Source organism: Polistes dominula, unplaced genomic scaffold (assembly GCF_049000335.1).
Source record: "Polistes dominula isolate Pdom_NZ unplaced genomic scaffold, Pdom_raw_medaka contig_21, whole genome shotgun sequence".
Classification (NCBI taxonomy): domain Eukaryota; kingdom Metazoa; phylum Arthropoda; class Insecta; order Hymenoptera; family Vespidae; genus Polistes; species Polistes dominula.
The window spans coordinates 3,045,115-3,065,912 of record NW_028301061.1 but is presented as its reverse complement, the minus strand read 5'-3'; the positions used below and the strand labels follow the sequence as shown (position 1 = coordinate 3,065,912).

Genomic DNA, 20,798 nt, shown 5'->3' with positions numbered 1-20,798 from the left:
AAGTAATGCATTTCTACCGTTGTAAAAAGACTTTCCAAAAGATCTAAAACCAAACGAAATTAAAACGAATGAAACAAAATTAAATTACATTTCATTAAATTTTCATCAAATTCGTTTGTTTTATCATTTGAAATATATTTATTAAAAATTTATACGATTGATTAAGTCGATAAGATTTCATTGAAATTTATTTTATAATCTAATTATTTATATATTATAATAAAACAATTATATAAACGAATATTGGTAATATTAATTTTACTATTAAAATTGACGCGTATTGCACACACATACACACACACACACACACATGATTTTTATTATAAATAATAATTGAAACAATAATTGTTTGATATACTTAAAAATAAAATTGTTGATATAAATATATGAAATAAAATTTGTGTCAATTTTTGTTGATAAAAATAAAAGATAAAATAGATGTATAAAATGTTATATGTTATGATACTTTGAAAAGAATTCTTATTTCTAGTCGATTTAGAAAATAGTTGAAGTGCGAGACGTTAGGATAAAAATAATAGGTATACTACACGTAAAGATGATCATAAGAAGAAAGAGAGATATATCGAGGATCATTTTCACAAGAAATGGAGACATAGTGGCTCGTGTCTCGACGTTGAGACCGTTACAATATAGTCTTCACGCGATATGTTTTCATAGTCGATTGCGTGAAAGTCGCGAAATGTTCAACGAAGAATGGTTTTGCGGAATGATGTTATTAAAAGAGGAAGAAAGATATAAGGATTACGGTTTTACCACCATGATTCCACTGAAACCAACGCAATATTCTTTACGTTAAGATATCAACATCAAAGTTACGCTAAATTTAATGCTTTTATAATGCGATTTTGATGACGTAAAAGAAATCGTAAGCAACTTAAATATTTTTTTTCTCATTTAATTTATTATGCTATCTATTTAATAAATATATATATATATAATTTATTATTCATCAATAATTATTATCAAAAATTTGGAATTTAATTAATAATATTCGTATGAGGATTTATTTTTTCTTATAATTATTAATATTATGTTATTATTTTAATGAAATCATAAGTTTGTAATAATTTAAGTATTTATAAACGTTTTTTTTATTTATTGGAATGTACAAATGTTTGTATTGTAATTTTTGAAGAATTTTGATTAGCCAGATATTATAAGTCTTGGAATTATAATAATAATTAAGAATATTGACACAAAAATATATAATAAAATAATAATAATACTCTAATAAAAAAATATATATATCGATAGATGTTTAATAATATTTTACTCCTAACAAATTTTTACCTACGAATTCTTTCAAATTATTTCGTTAAAAATTATTATCTAAATATTTAGCAACTAACAAAAATGAAAATAACATAAACAAGAAAAAAGATAAATAAAAAGGATCAAATTGTGAAAAAAAAAAAACAAAACAATTTCACTAAGAAAATTTTGGATACGTGAAAAAGTACAAAAAAAAAGAGAATGAAAAAATAAAAGAAAAACATAAAGAAGGGGATGGTCTGATGAGTAAAAGTGGATAATAAAGTAGAAGAGGACAGTTTTTCAGGATTACAAAGCCATGAGGATTTTCTTTGTCATTGTTACAAACTTATATGAAAGCGGGAAGGACAATAAAGACGTTACGTCTCCTCCTGGATCAAAAATGATTGAATATGCGTTGGAGCGAATTAGCGGTGGGCGTTGAATTAAATATAACAAGCGGGTAAGCTTTCTGAAAGTGAAAGACAGACAGAGAGATGAAGAAAGAGAAGAAGAGTGGTGGGGTGATGGGATGGGATTGGAACAGGGAGTGGGGGTGGGGGTTAGGGTGGAGGAAGGGGAGGAATGAATCGTCGTCGGATGTAGTTGCTATTAATGTCACCAGCCCTAACCACGGATCATGGACACCGTAGAGAGAAGGGTGCATTCTTAATCAGGTGTGTCTTTCGTTACAACTCCCTTTCCTTTCCTTTCTTTCACTCATTCTGTCTCATTCTATTTCTCTGTTCTCCTCTTTCTTGTCAGCCCCTCTCTTTATTCGTCCCTTTTGTCCATAACAGGATGAGATAATAAAGCTTCCTCCACCTAGGTAGCAAGCCCCAGAAATCTCATTCGACTAGTTAACATTCCATGGCCAATATCATGGTAATAAATGTGCAGCAATATGGTAACATTTTTGCATAACCAGTAATGGCGAACACTTGTATAGAACACGGATGCCTCATATGGTAAAGTAGAACAAACGTACAGAACGTTTTTCACTTCAGTTAGATGAAAAGGTTTCGAAGAAATCGGAATCGTTCGTTTAATATATTGTATACCCATCTATACTTGTAGTATACTTATCTGTAAATGTATAACTTGCTTATGTATGCATTGTATCTATCCATATTTCTCGATTTATTGTACACTTATATTGAATTCTTATTACTCTCAAAGGGTTCTAACCTAGTTTGGGTTTAGATATGAATTAATATTGGAATTTATGATGAAATTTTTGATCATATTTATAGTGTAAGGCGGTAATAAGAATTTACATCATTTACATATGGGCAGAAAAAGGTAGAATGATGGTAGGTTCAACTTAAAATAACTACAAGTTAATTGATAATTGGATTTATCGCGCATGAGTCAAACGATCGATGTTTCTTTTTTAAACACGTATCTAATAAAAATATTATTAAGCTATGTATAGTCTCGTTCTAGATAAAATTTTTACAACGAATCACATTTGACGTGTCTTTTTTTTGTTTAACATGTATCACATGCATAATATTAATTTTACTTTCTGATAGTCAGGTTAACTGGATAAAAAAGTTGTGCTAAAATAATTTTGGTATAATTTAATACTCTGACTTACCCCTTACATGAATATCTAAACCTTTTACAATAAATTTTATTAAGAAGTATCTGTTTTTTATTTATAAACAATCACACAAGGGAGTGTTATGGATAAAAGAAAGAAGTTAGGAAACATCGATTGTAAGATTCGTTCTTAACGCATTTGCAGGAACGATCGTTTGTTCTAAGATCGCTAATCGTTTTATCGTCTCGAGATTAATGGGATCGCACAGGGCGCTTTTAATTTCTGCCGTCAAGGATGCCGCCACTTGCATCGGCTCTCTCTGCCGCGTTGCAGAAAAGAAGAATGAGATTCTCGTCTGCTGGGATAAACGATCGTTCTTTTCTTATTCTTGTCCTCTTTTTTCTTTTTCTTTTATTTTCTTTTTTTTACTATCTCTCTCTCTCTCTCTCTCTCTCTCTCTCTCTTATCATTTTTTTGTTCTCTTACTTTTCCGCAGAACACGAAGGCACGAAGAGGTTAGGTTCGGCGCCATTATTAAAATCGTAGAAATTCAAGAACGTCCGCGAGACGAATAGATGATCTTCGAAAAATGCGACCTTCTCGTCGAAACTTTTGAATCGTACCTTCGACGAGATAAATCGACTTTAATTAAAACTCTCTTTTTCTATCTCTCTCTCTCTCTCTCTCTCTCTCTCTCTCTCTCTCTCTCTCTCTCTCTCTCTCTATCTCTCTCTCGGGAAAGAGAGATAGAAAGTGAGTGAGAGTGAGAGTAAATTCGAATACGCATTGAATCCTGTACTTCGTGCATCCACGCACAAAGAACGTCTACCCTCCATGGATTCAAGCTGCATCCCTTTTAGGGATTCCCTAAGGAACACTACATGACGTAATTTCATATATATATATCTTATTCTCTCTTTTTCTATTTTTTTTATCTTTCTTTATTTTCTATGCACTTCACGTTGGATATGATATGACATTCTTCTTTATGGGATTCGACCAACGGTTGAATTTAACTTTTTCATCGTCACGTTTTATACTTTTTGTTAAACCCATAAAAATATCTGCGAATATTAAATGAAACTTATAGAAATAAGAGAGATGTATAAATCTTAATATGTAATTAAATATCTCAAACGAGTCATGTATGCTAATATTGGTGGTTGTATGCTCGTATACTGAATCTTATTTGTAAAATATAAGAGAAAAATATTTATTAATTATATAAATATTTTAATTATTTTAATGTCCAATTTTAATTTCAATGAAATTTATTTATATACTTCGTTCGTAGAACGAATTACTTATATTTTACTTAACACAATTACTTAAAAAATTAAATAACTCGTTATTCACGTCAGTTAACTGGAATTGCAGTATCGAATAAAAAGTAAGATATAATAAAATAATAAATTAATAAAAATATAGGTAAAGAAAATTTGAGATAATTAAATGAAAGTAAAAGTAGGAGGGGGAAAAAAGTAGAAACAACAAAAAATAGTTAAACGAGTAGAAGATAATGCAAAAGTTTACGATTTTGTTGCTTATACGTGCGGAACTTATGTTAGAAAAAAAGTAGTAGTGCTCTAAAACGAGTCGAGAAACGAGACGACGACCTTTAAACCTAGGCTCTTTTGCTCTACTTTAACTCCTTCAACCCTGTTCGTTGCTGTTATTGTCGTAACTGCTATCCACGTTCAGAAAAAAGTCGTGCACGGACGTTCTTTTCTCCTTCTTATTCTTTTCATTTCTTTTCTTTCATTGCATTTTGTTTTTCTTTTTTCTTTTTTACTCTACCTCGTTCCTGTTCCCCTACTTGAAATGGCGCACTTTCGGAACGAAGGAAAAAACTTTCTTACGAAAGTTACGAGAGACCACCCTTCGTGCACTTTCTTCGCGTAAGGACTACGAAAATCTGTTGAAATAACTTATGCGTTGTACGCAGGACTCATTTCTTTTTTCTTTCAGGTAAAACTCAGAGAAAGATTGTTCCTGATTTAATTTGATTATAACATAAATATATTATATTAACTAATTTATGTGAACTGGGCCCGTATGTGAGGCTAGGTTAACGATATACGATTACATTTAAATAAATAAGTAATTGGATAAAATATTTATGCTAATTCGAATTATTGTTCGTCAAACAAATATTTAATAAGAAAAATTAAATTTAGAGAAATATGTTTTTTTTTTTTAATATTTCTTAGTATGCATTTAATGCATCTAATGTAATCATTTTAGACAGATTTTTAGATTGTTCATATTTTTGTTTTAGTCCAATTGTTTATTGAATTGTACATAATTCCAAAAATATTTGAAAATAATTAAATTAAATATTTCGTTATAATTTTTATTTATCTAAATCATGTTCCATTTTGTCATTTCTTCCTTTAAAATTATTTAACATCTAAAAATTACATACCATCTAATTTTGTTTCTAACAATAACAACCGTGATATATAAAAAGTAATATTTAAAACATAGAAATATTAACCCAGTATCATTTAAATTCAATCTAACGAATAAATCCGAATCGAATCTATTCACTACTGATTAAATTTTCCGAATATGTCATACAAATAGAAGAAAATGATATATAGAATCGAACACAGTGTACGTTTTGGTTTATCCAGCGAAAACAATTCACGTTGTCTTTTATCTCCGTTGTTGATCCGTCTGGCGAAATCCCTAGAACCGTTGATACCGTAACTTTGGTAAATAAGGGTGGACACAATGCGAACCACCATCACCATCACCATCACCCACTACCACTTAAATCACGTTCACAATTCTGTCGCTTGTGATGATAGCAATAGTAATAGCAGTAGTAGTGGTAGTAATACTAGTGGTAGTGTGAGTGGTAGTTGTACAGAGTATACAGTGGTGCTCAACTTTAATGTCATCAAGCTGTAGTCGTGTCGTTAGATCAATGCGGCAACATCAACCGAGTATTAACCTAAAATGAGCGTATAATGGCTGATGTCGGGGATTTGATGTTGCCAAGTAAAGGACCGGTCGTGCATCCTATATGATCAACCAAACCCCCTACTCTATTCTCTCATCTCTCCTTCTCCTTTTCCTTCTTCTCTTTCTCCCCCATCCCACCCCCTTCTTCTCCTTCTCCTTCTCCTACTCCTACTCCTCATCACTTTTAGTCGGTGGCATACAGGTTGTAGGATATTGAGTTCGCATTATGTACGCTTTCATCGTCGTTAGAATTAAGCGATACGTCGATATATCCGGCTTCGAGGGCATCCAGCCCAGGTGTTGTACGCATTAGGTTGTTACCTTGCCATCGGTTATATGAGATATAAAATGGACGATAAATTTTTATTCTCTTATATCTTCTATCTATCTCTTTCTTTCTTACTTACTTTTTCTCCTCTTCGTATAACCCCACTATCTTAACTTTTATCTTTATCACTATCGTTTTTGCCAAGGTTCAAATTTGTCGTCCACTTTTGTGGGTGTTTGTTTCTTTTTTAAATATCCACTCAGATTTTATGATTCTTTCAATTTTTGTATGCTCTAAAAAATAAATAAATAATATACTAGGTTGGTAATTTTCTTTTGTTTTAGGTAAGTATTTTGATTTTTCCTAGAGGTTGGGTTAATCATGTTGGATTAACAAGTAAATGATTACGGATTTTGTCGATAGATGGCCTTTTAAAAGCAGCAATGATTAGTTGCTAACAACAAATGTTGTTACTGTAGAATTTATTATTCACTATTTCAATAGTTTGACAGTAAATGTTCTTAAAATTTTCTCCTACTTTAATAAATAAATAAATAAAATATTGGACTGTTAATTTTCTTTTGTTTTCATTAAATATTTTGATTTTTCTTAGAGGTTTATTGTAGTACACGTTGTTTTAGAATTTATTATTCATTATATCAATAACTTGATAGTAAAAAGTATTGATTCTTCAAATTCCCGATGTTGGGTCTTAGATTTTTGTTATTTTATATTTTTGATTTTATCGATTTTTCTATTTCTAACAAAACTTATGGCGATATTGAAAGAGATCTATCGATACCAAGGTCTCATATACTCGTTGGCATTCAATAGAAACGGACGAAATATTCCAAAGCAATTTCTTTATGATAATTCAATTTTTCCCTTTCTGTAACTCAACCTACCTCTTTTATTCCTTCTTCTTTTCTTTTTTTTCTTTTCAACCCTTCTCTCTCTTTCTCTATCTTTTTATTCGTCGACCAGCAATGTCCATCGTTTCGTGGCATAGAAAGGTCATGTGGTTCAAAAATACCTGACTTACATACATACATACATACATACCTACACCCAATGTTCGCAAATCTTTTATCCTGCAAATGGTCGGATCCTATAAAGCAATATTGCTATGAACTGGAGACTCGATAAAGAATTCTAAGTTCATCTTTTTCCTGAATTCATTTCGCTTTCGCAAACCCCATAGACCCTTCTCATCTCGATAATACATAAACATTCATCTTATCCGATCGACTTCATTCTTTTTTTTATTATTTCTCACTATTTTTATTAGTTGTTTTAAGAATTCCCTCTTGTTTCTTCTTAACAATAAAATTTTCGAAAAATCAGTCAAAATGACTCATTCATTCTCCATGAATTATTACAATATAATCAATTGAAGTTAGTACAATTGCAATTTTTTTTTATAATCTAATATTTTTTATTTATTATTTTCGGATTCTAACAAAAACTTATTGGCCATTACTCAAAACGTATTCGTTAAAATTTGACAGAAGAAAATTTGAATTCATCGAAGGTGCTAAGAACAATTTTTGAGAATCATTGACTTAGAATAAAAATTTTCTTATTTTAAATAGAATTTTAATTAGTCTTATAATATAATTATTTACTTTATAATAAAATGTAATAAATGATCTACCATTTGAACTAATTTAATAAAAATAATTATATAACAATTCTAATTCTAATATTAATATTCATTTTCAACCAAAATAGCACTACTTTACTTATATTCTTAATGGACTATAGCAAATCCATTTTATTCATTAATGAATACTTCGAAACTAATTTTTTGACTTATAATCCAAAAACAACCCCCGACAGTGTGTCCAAGATCATATAAATCAAGGATTCATTTTTCTCCCTTATTCCGGAAACATTTGTTTCCAATATAGGTATATAAAATATATACGCACATATACGAACGCGTTATTTGTTCATAATCCAACCCCGTATCAATTTATCTGAAGCATATCGAATCGCGTATCCGCGAAACTTCCTATATCATTTTTTTCTACGGCCCCAATTCTTATTTTCTCATTTTTCCCCATTTCATCGACAAGAAAGGGCACCATCCTATCACGTGATCGACGTTATCCGATTATTTCAGGGTCCGAATGATATCCTAAGAGAAACTCACGTACACCAAAAATGCATCTTACGATTGCCTAGAATCTCGGGATTGTATTTTTCTAAGTGATGTTTACTGAGAAAACTTCCTTCCACTTTCGGCTAATTGTCCAACTGTCTTTTATTCTTTCTTCCTTTTAATCCATTTTTTTTTCTTTCTTTCTTTCTTTCTCTTTTACTGCATCATCACAGTAGATATCCATCGTATCACCCTTCGTAAAAGCAAGACAAATATATCTTCCCGTTTGATCCTATCCTTGCTATCCCTCTTCATAACTCATCTCTTCCTGTTCTTAAAAGATGTCCTTTTTTGAACAGTGAACTAGATAAACAAGCCGATAAAAAGAATAACTTTGAGGACATTATTGTACAAACAAGCCAAAATGTTTCATAACTTTTCAAACAATTATATTATCTAACTAAATTCGGGTTTAACTTTTAACTTAACTTAAAATTAAATTTAAAATAAATATCTGTCGAATTATATTTGAAATTAATTTAATTTTGAATTGTTCTTAATACATTCAAGATCAAAAATATAAAATCAAAGTACTTTGTTATTCATACCATAAATTTTCATTAATTATTTTATTATAAAACAAAATATGAATCTATAAAAATTCAAACAATACCAAATATTATATACCATAAATAAATACTAAGTAATTGAAATAATAATAAAAATCTAATAAATTCGTTTTATAGACCAATAACAAATTGAATCTTTTGCCAATTGATTAAATCGAATTTTCGATATACGCACCCTTATAAATTAAGATGTAACAATCAATCGGACAGATAGAATTAGAAATATATTTCCTGTTATAAGAAAAAGAAAAGAATGCATATACAGAGAAAAAAAGAAAATAAATAAAAGAAGTATATAGATTGGAATAAGTTAAAGGGGGTGGGGTTAGGTAATATCTTCGATTATTAGAGACGCCGAATCGTCGTTTCCTATAGAGCAAGTTGCTAATTAGCACACCAGATGGACAGAACGTTTGCGGTAGTATTGGCTTAGTTAGCCAATAAGTCCTCCTCGTATATTGCGGTCACCGAGGGGGATTTAACGACGTTCCGTCGATCAGCCACTCTGGAGGTACCTCGTTTTCCAATCGACGATTTCTCTGCGGGGATGTTAGACCTCTTGGGGAAAAGAAAGAAAGAAATAAAGAAAAAAGAACATTATCGAACTGGTAATTTGAACTCCACTTAATAGACCTAGAAAAGAGAAGAAAAAACTGTAAAGGTTTTGTTTTGAAATAATCGTTATTAGAAATGTAAGTGCAAGTAGGTAATAAAAGTCTAGAATAGAATTGTTTAAAATTAATTTCTATTTTTGTAATTTCACTTAACGCATCGTTAACACACGAGAAATTGTTATTAGGTTAAAATATAATTTACAAAAGATTATATGTTTAAACGTTTAATCCTATGTAATTTATTTATCATACTGGTGAACCCCTTGCAAAATGATTTAATGCAAATTCCAATAAGTAATGTGAGATTATAAACAATACGATACATTATATACCTAAATTAATAGGATACTCCGACCACGCGTTACTGTGGTTTTGTTATATAAAATGTTGAATTAATATAATTCTAAGCTATTTAGTAAATCATAACAACACACAAAATAATACTACTATTAGAATGGAATATATAAAATAATAATACTCGAAAAAATATTAAAAGTAAAGTTAGTTATGTCACATGTAAATCTGAAGAAAAAAAACGTACGACGTGAATATATCGAAATAATTGACTTGTAATATAATTGTTTCTTTAAACTATAGCATCGAAAAATTGAAAATGAAAAACATTTTTTTCTGCAGCTGTTTAATGGAACGAGTAAAACAGCCAACATTTGAAACAAATAATATTTAGTGTTCTTTACAGCTTTTCATCCATTTTCAAATCACCTCGATTCTAAAGAGGTTTCTATTTCAAAAAATAAATATTACCTAAGTATCAAAAACTTGATATTACTAAAAGAAAAAAATATATTTAAATATCTCCGTGTCACCGTTATTGAAACTTGTAAAGAATTTCATTAATTGAACCAGTGTCGAAATATCTGTAGTTCTTGATTGGTAACATTAGTGTGTGTGTGTTTGTGTGTGTGTGTATGAGAGAGAGAGAGAGAGAGATAGATCGAGGGACGAATGTTTAGGAATGCATTAACGACGGATTCGCGAGGATGGATGGAATGTGGAGAAGGATTTAGGTTCTGGTTGGTCGCAGTGTGTAGCCGTCGGCTATATGTCCACTACGAAATCGATAATTTCGGTTTAATTAGACGACATTCCGATCGCCATTAAGAAGCTGCAGCACGCGAGATTCGAACGTTTCGCGTTTCCGAATAGGTTAGGTTAATACCTTTTCTATCTCTCTTTCTCTTTCTTTTTCTCTTTCTTTCTCTTTCTATTTCTTTCTATTTTTTTCTTCTTTTTCTTTTTCTTTCTTTCTTTCTTTCTTTCTGCTGATACGCGTCGTCCCTACTCGACAAGGATAACGAATAGTACGAGTTCAAAGAAAAATAAAGAAAAAAAAAGATAAAATGAGAAAGAGTTAACTCTCTCTTGCACTAGTTAGGGATCCTAGATTATACTCTGGACGTTAAAACGGCTTCGAAATAGTTTCCTGAACTAATTTACTCTATCTCATGCTCGTTCCTCTTTCTGGACAACGACAAGGAAAAGGTCGAATACGAGTCCATACTCGTGTAGGTGGACAACCTACTGGACGATCTCGTTCCTCTTTATCTTACATTCATGACAAGTACTAATAAGAAAAAACGTTTTTTTCTCTCGTTAACAAGACGTTCCAAACGTTACCTATACTTTTTATGTATCATATATTCTATAAAGGTAGATTTTCAAATATTCTTTTATAATTCATATTGATACAATATTATATTATTAAATAAAATTATTTGATAAAACATTTTTACTAACATTTTCATTTAACTATGCTTTTACGTCTCATATTAAATAATTTTTTATTCTAATTATATATATATATTTTTTTTTTAGCTTTTTATACTTCATATTCATATGACATTATAGTACAATGAAATAATTTTATTATACATTTTTTAAATTACGTTCTTCATTCAGAATCATACCTTGTTTGCTTGTAATATTAATTAAAAGACATTGTGTATAATTATAGAAATTAATATTGTTCCAATATAATTAAAACAATTATTTGTTATATTCTTATACTATGCAAATAATATTTTACTTATGATATAAAATAGTATTCAATACCCAAGTGTTAATTATTAATAATAATTCATCACTCGGATATTAAAATTAATGATAATATCTGTTAACAAAACTGGTAAAAAGAGAAAAATTGATGAAAAAAAGAAATTTGAACTGAATTGAACTAATCGATAATCTCGTTTCTTCCAGGTGTTAGTTTATCCTCCGTGAAAGCGATACTCCGGCAAGGAGTAATCATCGAAGTACATGAGAAAAGGACATGAACTACTCGCAAGGTAAGTCAACATAATTTAAACCTTACTCTACTTACAAAGTGGATGTAATATATGAAGGAATGTAAGAGGATTCATATGTGTACGATAATACAAATGTATATGAGAAAATATACGTACTTTCACAAACGTGTACAGAAATGTTCAAGTAATAAACACGAAAGTAAATATTTACTTAAGAAGATGCAAGTTTATCTGAAATAAGTTTGCATAAAGATTTAGATAAAAAGTTATCTAGATCGATATAGAATATCGGAATAATAAAAAACAAATATTTGCATTAATCTTATGAAGTAATTAAAAATTAAGCTATTTTTTATTTTCAATGGTAAAAGTCCAATTGTAATGGGAAATGATTTTATTTCTTTTCAATATTTTGAATCATTTATTTAAATACATTTCAATTATTTAAAATGTAAACTATAAAGTATCTATAGATAAGTATAAATGATCTTATATAATTTTAAGAAAAAGGAAAAAAATTAAATTAAGGAGTTTTTATTATTTAACAATATTAAAAAATTATCGTGATCGTTAGATGAAGATAATAGGTATTTCCTATCAAAATTAAAACCAAAAATATCAATAATTAAATTCTATAAATAAAAGAATATGATTTTAAAATCCATTGAAAGAGAAATTTAACACTAAAAACTAATTCGATAATTTAATACGAACATTCTATAAGAAACCAGAGTTTCTCATTTTTCTTCATTACTACATCCTAAATTAATAAATTGTAATTCTCCTAAAACAATATAGAAAAATTAATATAAAAATTATCCTAATACTTAAATCAATGTAATAGTAATAATTCCTATGAAAATAAAAACCCCAAGACATCAATAATCCACTTCTATGAGTAAAAAGAATATAATTTTTAAATCGATTGATAGAGTTTAACATTATACCTAATAGAAAATACCTTTAAAAATAAAAACTCCCAAAATACCAATTATCAAATTCTAAAAGTAAAAAGAATATAATTCTTAAATCCATTGATAAAATTTAACATTCAAAATAATGCAATAATCTAGTACGAACATTCTATAAAAAGGAAAACGATTTCTCATATTTCTCATTACTCAACATTTTTTATCATATAGAAAAAGAAAGGTTGGAAAATAGGAAAAAGATAGATAGAAATAGAAAGATAAATAGAGAATGATAGAAAGAAAGAAAGAAAGAAAGAAAGAAAAAAAGAGAAAGAAATAGATAGAAAGACGAAGACGATAGCACGCGAGCAGAGAGGGCTGAAACAGTTCGGAAATTCACTCAACTAATCAAATACCGCTAAAACCGCTAAATAAGTTAGGTTAGCAATCTACGTGCCTTGAATGGCAACTTCGAACTCTACCCAGCACTGCGGCTGCGAAGCGCGTAAATGCTCGCGACTGCTGCCGCAATCCGCACGCCTTCGTCTTCTCCAACTATCATCCATCCCCCCCCTTTTCCTCTATCTATTTCTATTTCTCTCTCTCTCTCTCTCTTTCTCTCTCTATTTCTCTTTCTCTTTCTCTCTTCATCTTCTTGTATCTCGTCGTATCTATCCACGAAATCCTTTAACGAGAAGCGAAGGGCTACTTCGAATCGTTCGACGTGCTCGTTCCGTTCTTCGACCGCACGCGGTACTTCGCGAACTGAATTTACGATTCCTCAAGGATAGAGAAATAGAAATAGAAATAGAAAGAGAGAAAAGCAAATAGACGATCAATCGAAACGACATTATCCTGACTTACCACAAAATTTCTCCAAGTGATTCCCATTTCTATTGGAATATTATTGAAAATTATCGATTGTACGATAAGTCAATATTATACTAAGAGATTGTATACATTTTTTTTTTTATTAATTCTAATTTATTTTTATTATTATAGGAGCTCAATTACCCGTTTTATGAATATTTTTATAGAAAATGTTTGTAATAAATGATTCAATTGATAAACGCAATACACGAATGAATTATTCGAATATTCCGTAATACAAATTCATTCAAATATTTAAAATAGATATCTGATAAAGTAGATATTATTTCAGATATTTATTTTATAGTTTGCCTATCGAATTATAAAAATGCTAGCTAAAAAACATTGAAAATCAATTGTATACGAATAAATAATGTTAAATCAAATCGAATGATATTAAATAATAATATCTAAAAAAAAAAAACTGTTTATGATAATATTTAAATTAATTCATAAAATATAATTTATTATACATTATTCAGATATTTAAGGTACTCATTTATCTACTAATACCACAAATTTTATAAATAATTGACATTATCTTATCGTTTACCTGTGTTCATTATAATAATTAAACTTCAAATATACATTGAAAATCAATCCATATACGAATAAATTGATTTTAATTCTTCCAATTCAAAATTGAATGACTTTGAATGATCATTTCTTCTTTTTTTTTTTTTTTTAAAGAAGAATCTATGATAATATTAGAATGAATACGTAAAATACACTTATACGTCATTTAGATATTTGAAATAGTTATTTATCTTACCCATGCCACAAATTGTCTCAATAGTTGACGTTATCTCGTCGCTTACCTGTCTGCCATACTGAAACAGGCAACGTGAAACACACCGATAATGCTTAAGCATCTTTCTAGGTATTTTCATGTAAATGCATCCTTGAGCTGGCCATTAGGTGAGCTACAGACGAGTGGCTTCGAGAACGACAGAAAGAGAAAGTAAAAGAAAAAGAGAGAAAGATAGAGAGAAAGAGAATATGAAAGAAAGAAAAAAAAAATAGAGAAGTAGGGGTCTTTACAACGGACACTGAACCATTCGCGTTCTTTGTCTCTCTCTCTCTCTTTCTATCTCTCATTGGCTTTTATATATGTGTATACATACATGTATAAACCTAAATGCATCTACACGTTATACTTATACATATATACATAGGATCTCTTTCGTCTTTCATTCGCCGTTTTACGAGGGGTCGTGTCTGAATGGAACCGAGCATACAAATTAGCTCGATCGTTAGTAAAATCCATACTAACTAGACATAAAATCTCATTTGAGAAAATAAGACGGTATATTTTTATTTTTTTTTATTTTACTATTACCTCTTTTTTCTCGTCTATTAATATTTATTCGTTTTTCATTAATTTTCTTCCTTCTTTTATTTTAATCTTAATATCAAGTTTTTTGATTTTTTTTTTTTTTTACCAGAGAACTTGTAAAAAGAAATGAGAGGATGAAAATATGTTGTCCTATGTTAATTTTAGCAAGTATTCTTTTGTATCAGACTCTTTTTTTTATCTTTTTACGCCCCTTTTTCTATATTTCTATCTTTCTTTATAAGCTTTACCTTTGCAGTTACGACTTTTGAATATATTTCAAGTATCTTACTTAACGTCCAGATAGTTAAAAAGGAATACTTTCTGCTATATCTGCATGTCTTTCTTTATCCAAGAATCGAGACGTAGAAATAGTTATGATGTTATTTAAGTGAAAGAGAGAGAAAGAAAGAGAGATAAAAATAGATAGAAAAAGACACTCAAGAATATTCTCGCAAAAGCTCAATTTACATCTTTCAATTTACAGCTTCTTTACTATACTTGAGTAGAAACATTGTTTTATACTGAGATATGCAATGAATTATTTATTGATCTGAGTATCTTCTGATTATATATATATATATATATATATATATATATATATATATTTTTTTTTTTTTTATTGTTTCGTTATATCAATCAGATATTCTATTTTAAAGATATACAGAAAAGAAATAAGATATTCCTTTCATCTGAGTATCTTTATATTTATATATTTATTTTCTGACAATTTTATCTTTTAATGCTAACGTATTATGATCTAGGAGTTAGTTAATGGTAGAATAGATTTTACTATATTTATTTCTTCAATTATTAATTGAATTAAATTTTTATTTGATAATTAAAATGTCATAAATCCTAGAATCTACTAAGATTCGATATTTAAACTAACATTTAGCTATTTTTGGTAAATTTTTCTGTAATATTTGAAACTATCCAACATTATGATAACGAAGATGATGATTGGTCGTTAATAGGAATTTCTATTTATTAAAATTAGTTTGTCATTTTGTTTAATATTATTCATAGAGGTATTTGTCACGATTGAAAACATGAAATTTGATAAGTTTTACTTCAAAAATGAAGGAATTATAAGGTTCGAAGGTTAAAAACGAGAAATTTTAAACTTTGGTATTATATTTAATACGTATGAAATACTTCTGACAGAGAAGTAGGATTAAATATTTTGCATACTTTAAATCCTTGATAAAATTTTCATCATATGAAATACGAACGATACGTAATATCATATTTATTTGAACGTTATACGAATGCCGAATTAATATGGACTTTTTAATATCTGATAATTTATGTTTATCTCCTTCTAACAATAGCACATCGATGCTCGTTATTTATAATCCTATTATTATTATTTAGAAATTATTCATATTTTTATAAGAACCTATAATAGAATTCATAAAAAAAAGAAAGTTGCAAAACTCGTTAATTTAGGTTACACAATCTAAACGTTAATACAAAATATAATAAAAATCAAACCATAATATTAAAGAAATAAAATTTAGTCCCTTAAATTAGAAATATTAAAAGAATACAAAATAAATTTTAAAAAAATTTCCAAAAAGAAGAAAACGTAAGAGAAGAAAACCCGTATTACAAAAATAAAAATAAAAATAAACGAAAACGAAGTAACGAATTTAGGCTCTTTAAATCATTGCCAAAATCAATTCACGTTTTTAAACGCATGGCCAATCGAGCGAGAGGAAAACCCAGAACCTTTTCCCTTTCTTTCTTTCTTTTACCCGTTAACGTAATTACAAAACTCGTTCTCTCCGTTGAAATCAAAAAAACTCTCTCTCTCTCTTTTTCTCTTTTACTTCGGAAAACTACCCCACGTTTTCTTTTTTTTTTTTTTTTTCAAACGCGTACCAGGACGGATATTTATTCAGACGATTGCTTTAAATCGTGACCGGGTCCCTCTCGCAACGCTCAATTTATCGAGGCGAATCGTTTTCGACGAGTCGCGATGCCACGTCGATTAATTAAATCCATCCTACCATTCATCCCTTCTCCTCTTCATCCCCTTCTCTCACTCTTTTTTTCCTTATTCGCAAAACAATCGTTGCGTAATATCGGAAAATGGCCCTCCCCTTTATCCACTACTCCACCTCCTTCCCGTTCGAAGTTTATATAGAACAAAATTTTCCCTTAGAAGCAAGCAACCAAATGAAAAAGGGCTATATTATAATAATAATATTCGAGCGAATGAGTGAAGAACAAAAAAAGGTTAGGGACCGAGAAAAGAGAAAAGAGAGAAAAAGAAATAAAACGAGAAGAAAGTAAAATGGTTCGCCAGATGAAAGAAGAGAATCGAAGTGAGGTAGCATAAAGTTGTGGTAAGGGATGGGTTAGGTGAGGAGAGGGGTTAGAAGGAAACCACCCCTCTTCTTCTCTTTCTCCCTCTCTCTCTTTCTCTTTCTGCACTTTTGCCAACCATCCGGCTTATATATTGTAAATACCAAGTAATCTGATGACCTCACGACGACGACGGTACCTTCATTACCGGCAGAGTACCATTGTTCCGTTGGTATAATTGAATTCCCAAGGCGACCGCTCTCTCTGCCGTAGGCAAGCACCCCTCTCCATCTAACCACCCTCTCTTCTTCACCCTCTCTCTCTCTCTTTCTCTCTTTCAGGACAGGAACGACTCAAGGGAAGTACCGATTCTGCTAGCAAATTCTACGAAACCCTGATTTACCACCATTCAGCCGCGAATAATGCGATTCGCGAAAACCACGTTGGACCTTACTACTATCTTCAATCCCTTTTCCTCCTCATTCTCCACCTCCTGTTCATCTTATTCTTCTTCCGCTATTCCTCTTACTTGAACGAAGTCATCTTAGAAAGGGCAAATGCTCGTCGCCAATTTCGAACGACCTAGACGATCTTTCATCCTTCACTATCTCCTCTATTCTTACTTCTCATTCATACACACGTACGTACCAATACTGATTAACGTTCCCTTTACATTTGCCCATCTTCCTTCGAACATCCGGAAGACAACTTAGACTTGGCTTACGACGTAAAAGCAATAACTTGATTCTAAGGAATCGAACATTACCAGAAGCATTTCGATCAAATGTACCGTATTTAGGTGTTTTATATGATTCGATGAAACATTAAATAAAATATTGATTTTAGATTTATTAAAAATTATATCATAGTTTAGAATGATTTTACGTAACATAGAAATATATAAAAATGAATAATCGAAATTTAAAGGAAATAACTTGATATAAATCAATAACATTTTATGATTTATTTCAGATTGATATTTAAATATTAACAAAACAAAAAATACAGATAAACAATAATTTAGGTCAATTGTAAAAGCAAGCGCTTGAAAATGACGACCAATTATTTTATCCCATATCAATATGTAGATAAACGATTAAAACGGTATTTCAAATTCTTCCGATTATGAACAGAATCGCGATATATATAGCATTTGTGGGTCAACAACGATGTAATTGTTAATTATATCAACAGGAATGAAAAGCAGCGATAAACGCTAATATAACAGAGACAGACATTTTTACCTTCATTCGAATCGACAATTAAAAGCCACGGAATTTACGATCAACTTTAGGAAATATATATCTATATATATAGTGTGGGTAAATAATTTCATTGGTCAATTCGAATATGATTCGATATACGGATACGACAAGTGATTATGCTCGTAACGTATTTACGAGGATATTTCGATGGGTATTTATCGATGTCGTTAAAGGTATTCTGATGGATCCCCTCCCCCAAACCATAAAACTACAATTCCATAAGTAAAAAAGCATTTTAATGATCAATTAATTTCTTGGATACTGGATTCTCATGGGTTGACATATCACACGTATCGTTATTTGTGATTTGTGATCTTGGAGAGAGTGAGAGAGTAAGAGAGAGAGAGAGAGAGAGAGAGAAAAGGAGAGAAGGGTGAAGGCGACAGACCGTAACGTCCCCAGGACACCCTAGGTGATCCTGCATCTGAGCGCTCTGACGTCATCCTCCTGATGCTTACGATCATCGGTGGCCAGTGGCGCGTGTCGAGAACAAGGATTTGTGACAGGTTTGCGGCCAGGCTACTAGCCTTCTCTCACTATAGGTGTCTCCAACCCTGACAACGATTTAGTATTACGATTCTAATAAAGATAAGCTCGAAGGATACCACCTGGGGCCATTTTCAATCTACCTACTATAAGTGCTAGATTTCCCTCTTTTCTTAAAATCTTCAAGTAATTTCATTTCTAATGGTATATTTATTAGTATAATAATTTTTCTCTTAATATTTATTTATTTTCTTTTTAACATCTTGGTAAGAGAAAATAAAAATTAATAATTTAGTTAATACGAGAAATTAGATAATAAATATAAAAGTAAAGATATGTGAAAATATTTTGGATTATTTTCATTACCTCAAATAGTTTCAGATTAGTAGTGTTAGTAGAGTGACGATAATGATGTTCATAACTACGTTATCATACTGGTAGTCTCATGGGGAATCAATGGATTAAAGTTAAGACGTTGATACGAAGTCCGATCGTGTAGTATAATGTTCTTGTGCTATGTAAGTAATCGCACAATTCGGTATCATAACGATCGTCTTGACACCTGTGTAAGGTCTTCTCTAAACTTTGCCACCACTACCACCACTACTACTTACTTCGAACTATTTGATCTAGAATAACTTGAATTTACGTGATGAGAAGGCAAAATCGATTGGTAACACCCATAAATCATAATTATAGCCGTTGAGTTAAGCGACGTGTTAATCGCTATCATCAGCAAGTTCATTTAACAGGAGTAAAGATTTCGAATGGGTTATCTATTTTTGAGATACGATCGATTGGTTTAAGGTCAAAGAACGAGAGAAGGTACGAACACATACATATATTTATACTAAATATAAATATACATATGTATTATCTTCTTTTTCTTTATATATAAAAATTCAGTGTCAAATTGTTAGTTTTCAATAAATTTTGAAATGACTTTTTTATTTTGTAAAAATAACTTCAAAATTTTTGTTTATATTGTGTGATTTTTTTCAACTTTGAATATAGGATAGTTTTTGTCGCAATTATTTTTATTTTTTATTGCTAATTTAAGGCTTTATTATTTAAAGGTTATTTAAGTCTCTAGGTTTTATAATTATTCAATAGATGGCGCTGTGTTATAATTCAATTATCTTGATATGTTCACGCCTTACGTTTTTTTTTCAGATTTACGTATGATATAACTAACCTTACTTTTTATATTTGTTCTTGTATTACTATTTTATATATTCCATTCTAATTGTGATATTATTTTGTGTGTTTTTATAATTTACTACAAAACAAGTAAAAAAAAAATCATTTAATAAAACTTTTTGAGATACGATCGATTGGTTTAAGGTCAAAGGACGAGAGAACGCACTAGCACATACATATAATACGCATATATACTAAGTACAAATATCTATATATATATATGTATGTATATACATATACATATACATGAATATATTGACGGTATGGGTTCTGTTCGTCTCTGAGCTAATTTCCATTAATCTACCGCGAATCAAATCCACTATGAACGCATTGAAGCTTGCCATTCTCCTCCGAGACATTAACGCTGACCCTTCGAGGTCCGTATGTCTACTCTAATACACGATTACTAGCTTGCACACATTGACGTGAAACGTGAACGCGGAGGGCACATTCACGGTCAGGGGGTGTCCTGTTCACGTCATGACTGATGACCGGGCATTACGATTTGTCAATAACAATTGTCCCGAGCATAACCGGCTAGCGCAAACTGCAACTGATGGCCAACATCGATTGTCCACGTCGACGGTAACCGGTTCGATCGTCATCGCCTTCGATTTTGAACGTTAAAGAGGGGACTGGAATAGCAGCAAAAGCACTACCACCACCACCACCACCAGTTCAACAGTATCCAACAGTAACAACTAGAACAGAAGGATATAGATGAGGAATTGAAAGAGAAAACGTCAAAAC

At 30.4% G+C, this 20,798-nt stretch overlaps 1 protein-coding gene across 3 annotated transcripts in view; it reads left to right on the top strand.

Annotated features, from left to right (window-relative positions):
• Window positions 1-20,798, top strand: part of LOC107065369 (uncharacterized) — a 393,202-nt gene that overhangs the window by 218,108 nt on the left and 154,296 nt on the right. For all 3 annotated transcript variants that reach the window (XM_089175936.1, XM_089175937.1, XM_089175938.1), the window contains one exon: window positions 11,624-11,709. In XM_089175936.1, coding sequence (XP_089032062.1) covers window positions 11,694-11,709 — 16 coding nt within the window. In that variant the 5' untranslated portion in view covers window positions 11,624-11,693. The remainder of the gene's footprint in view (window positions 1-11,623; window positions 11,710-20,798) is intronic.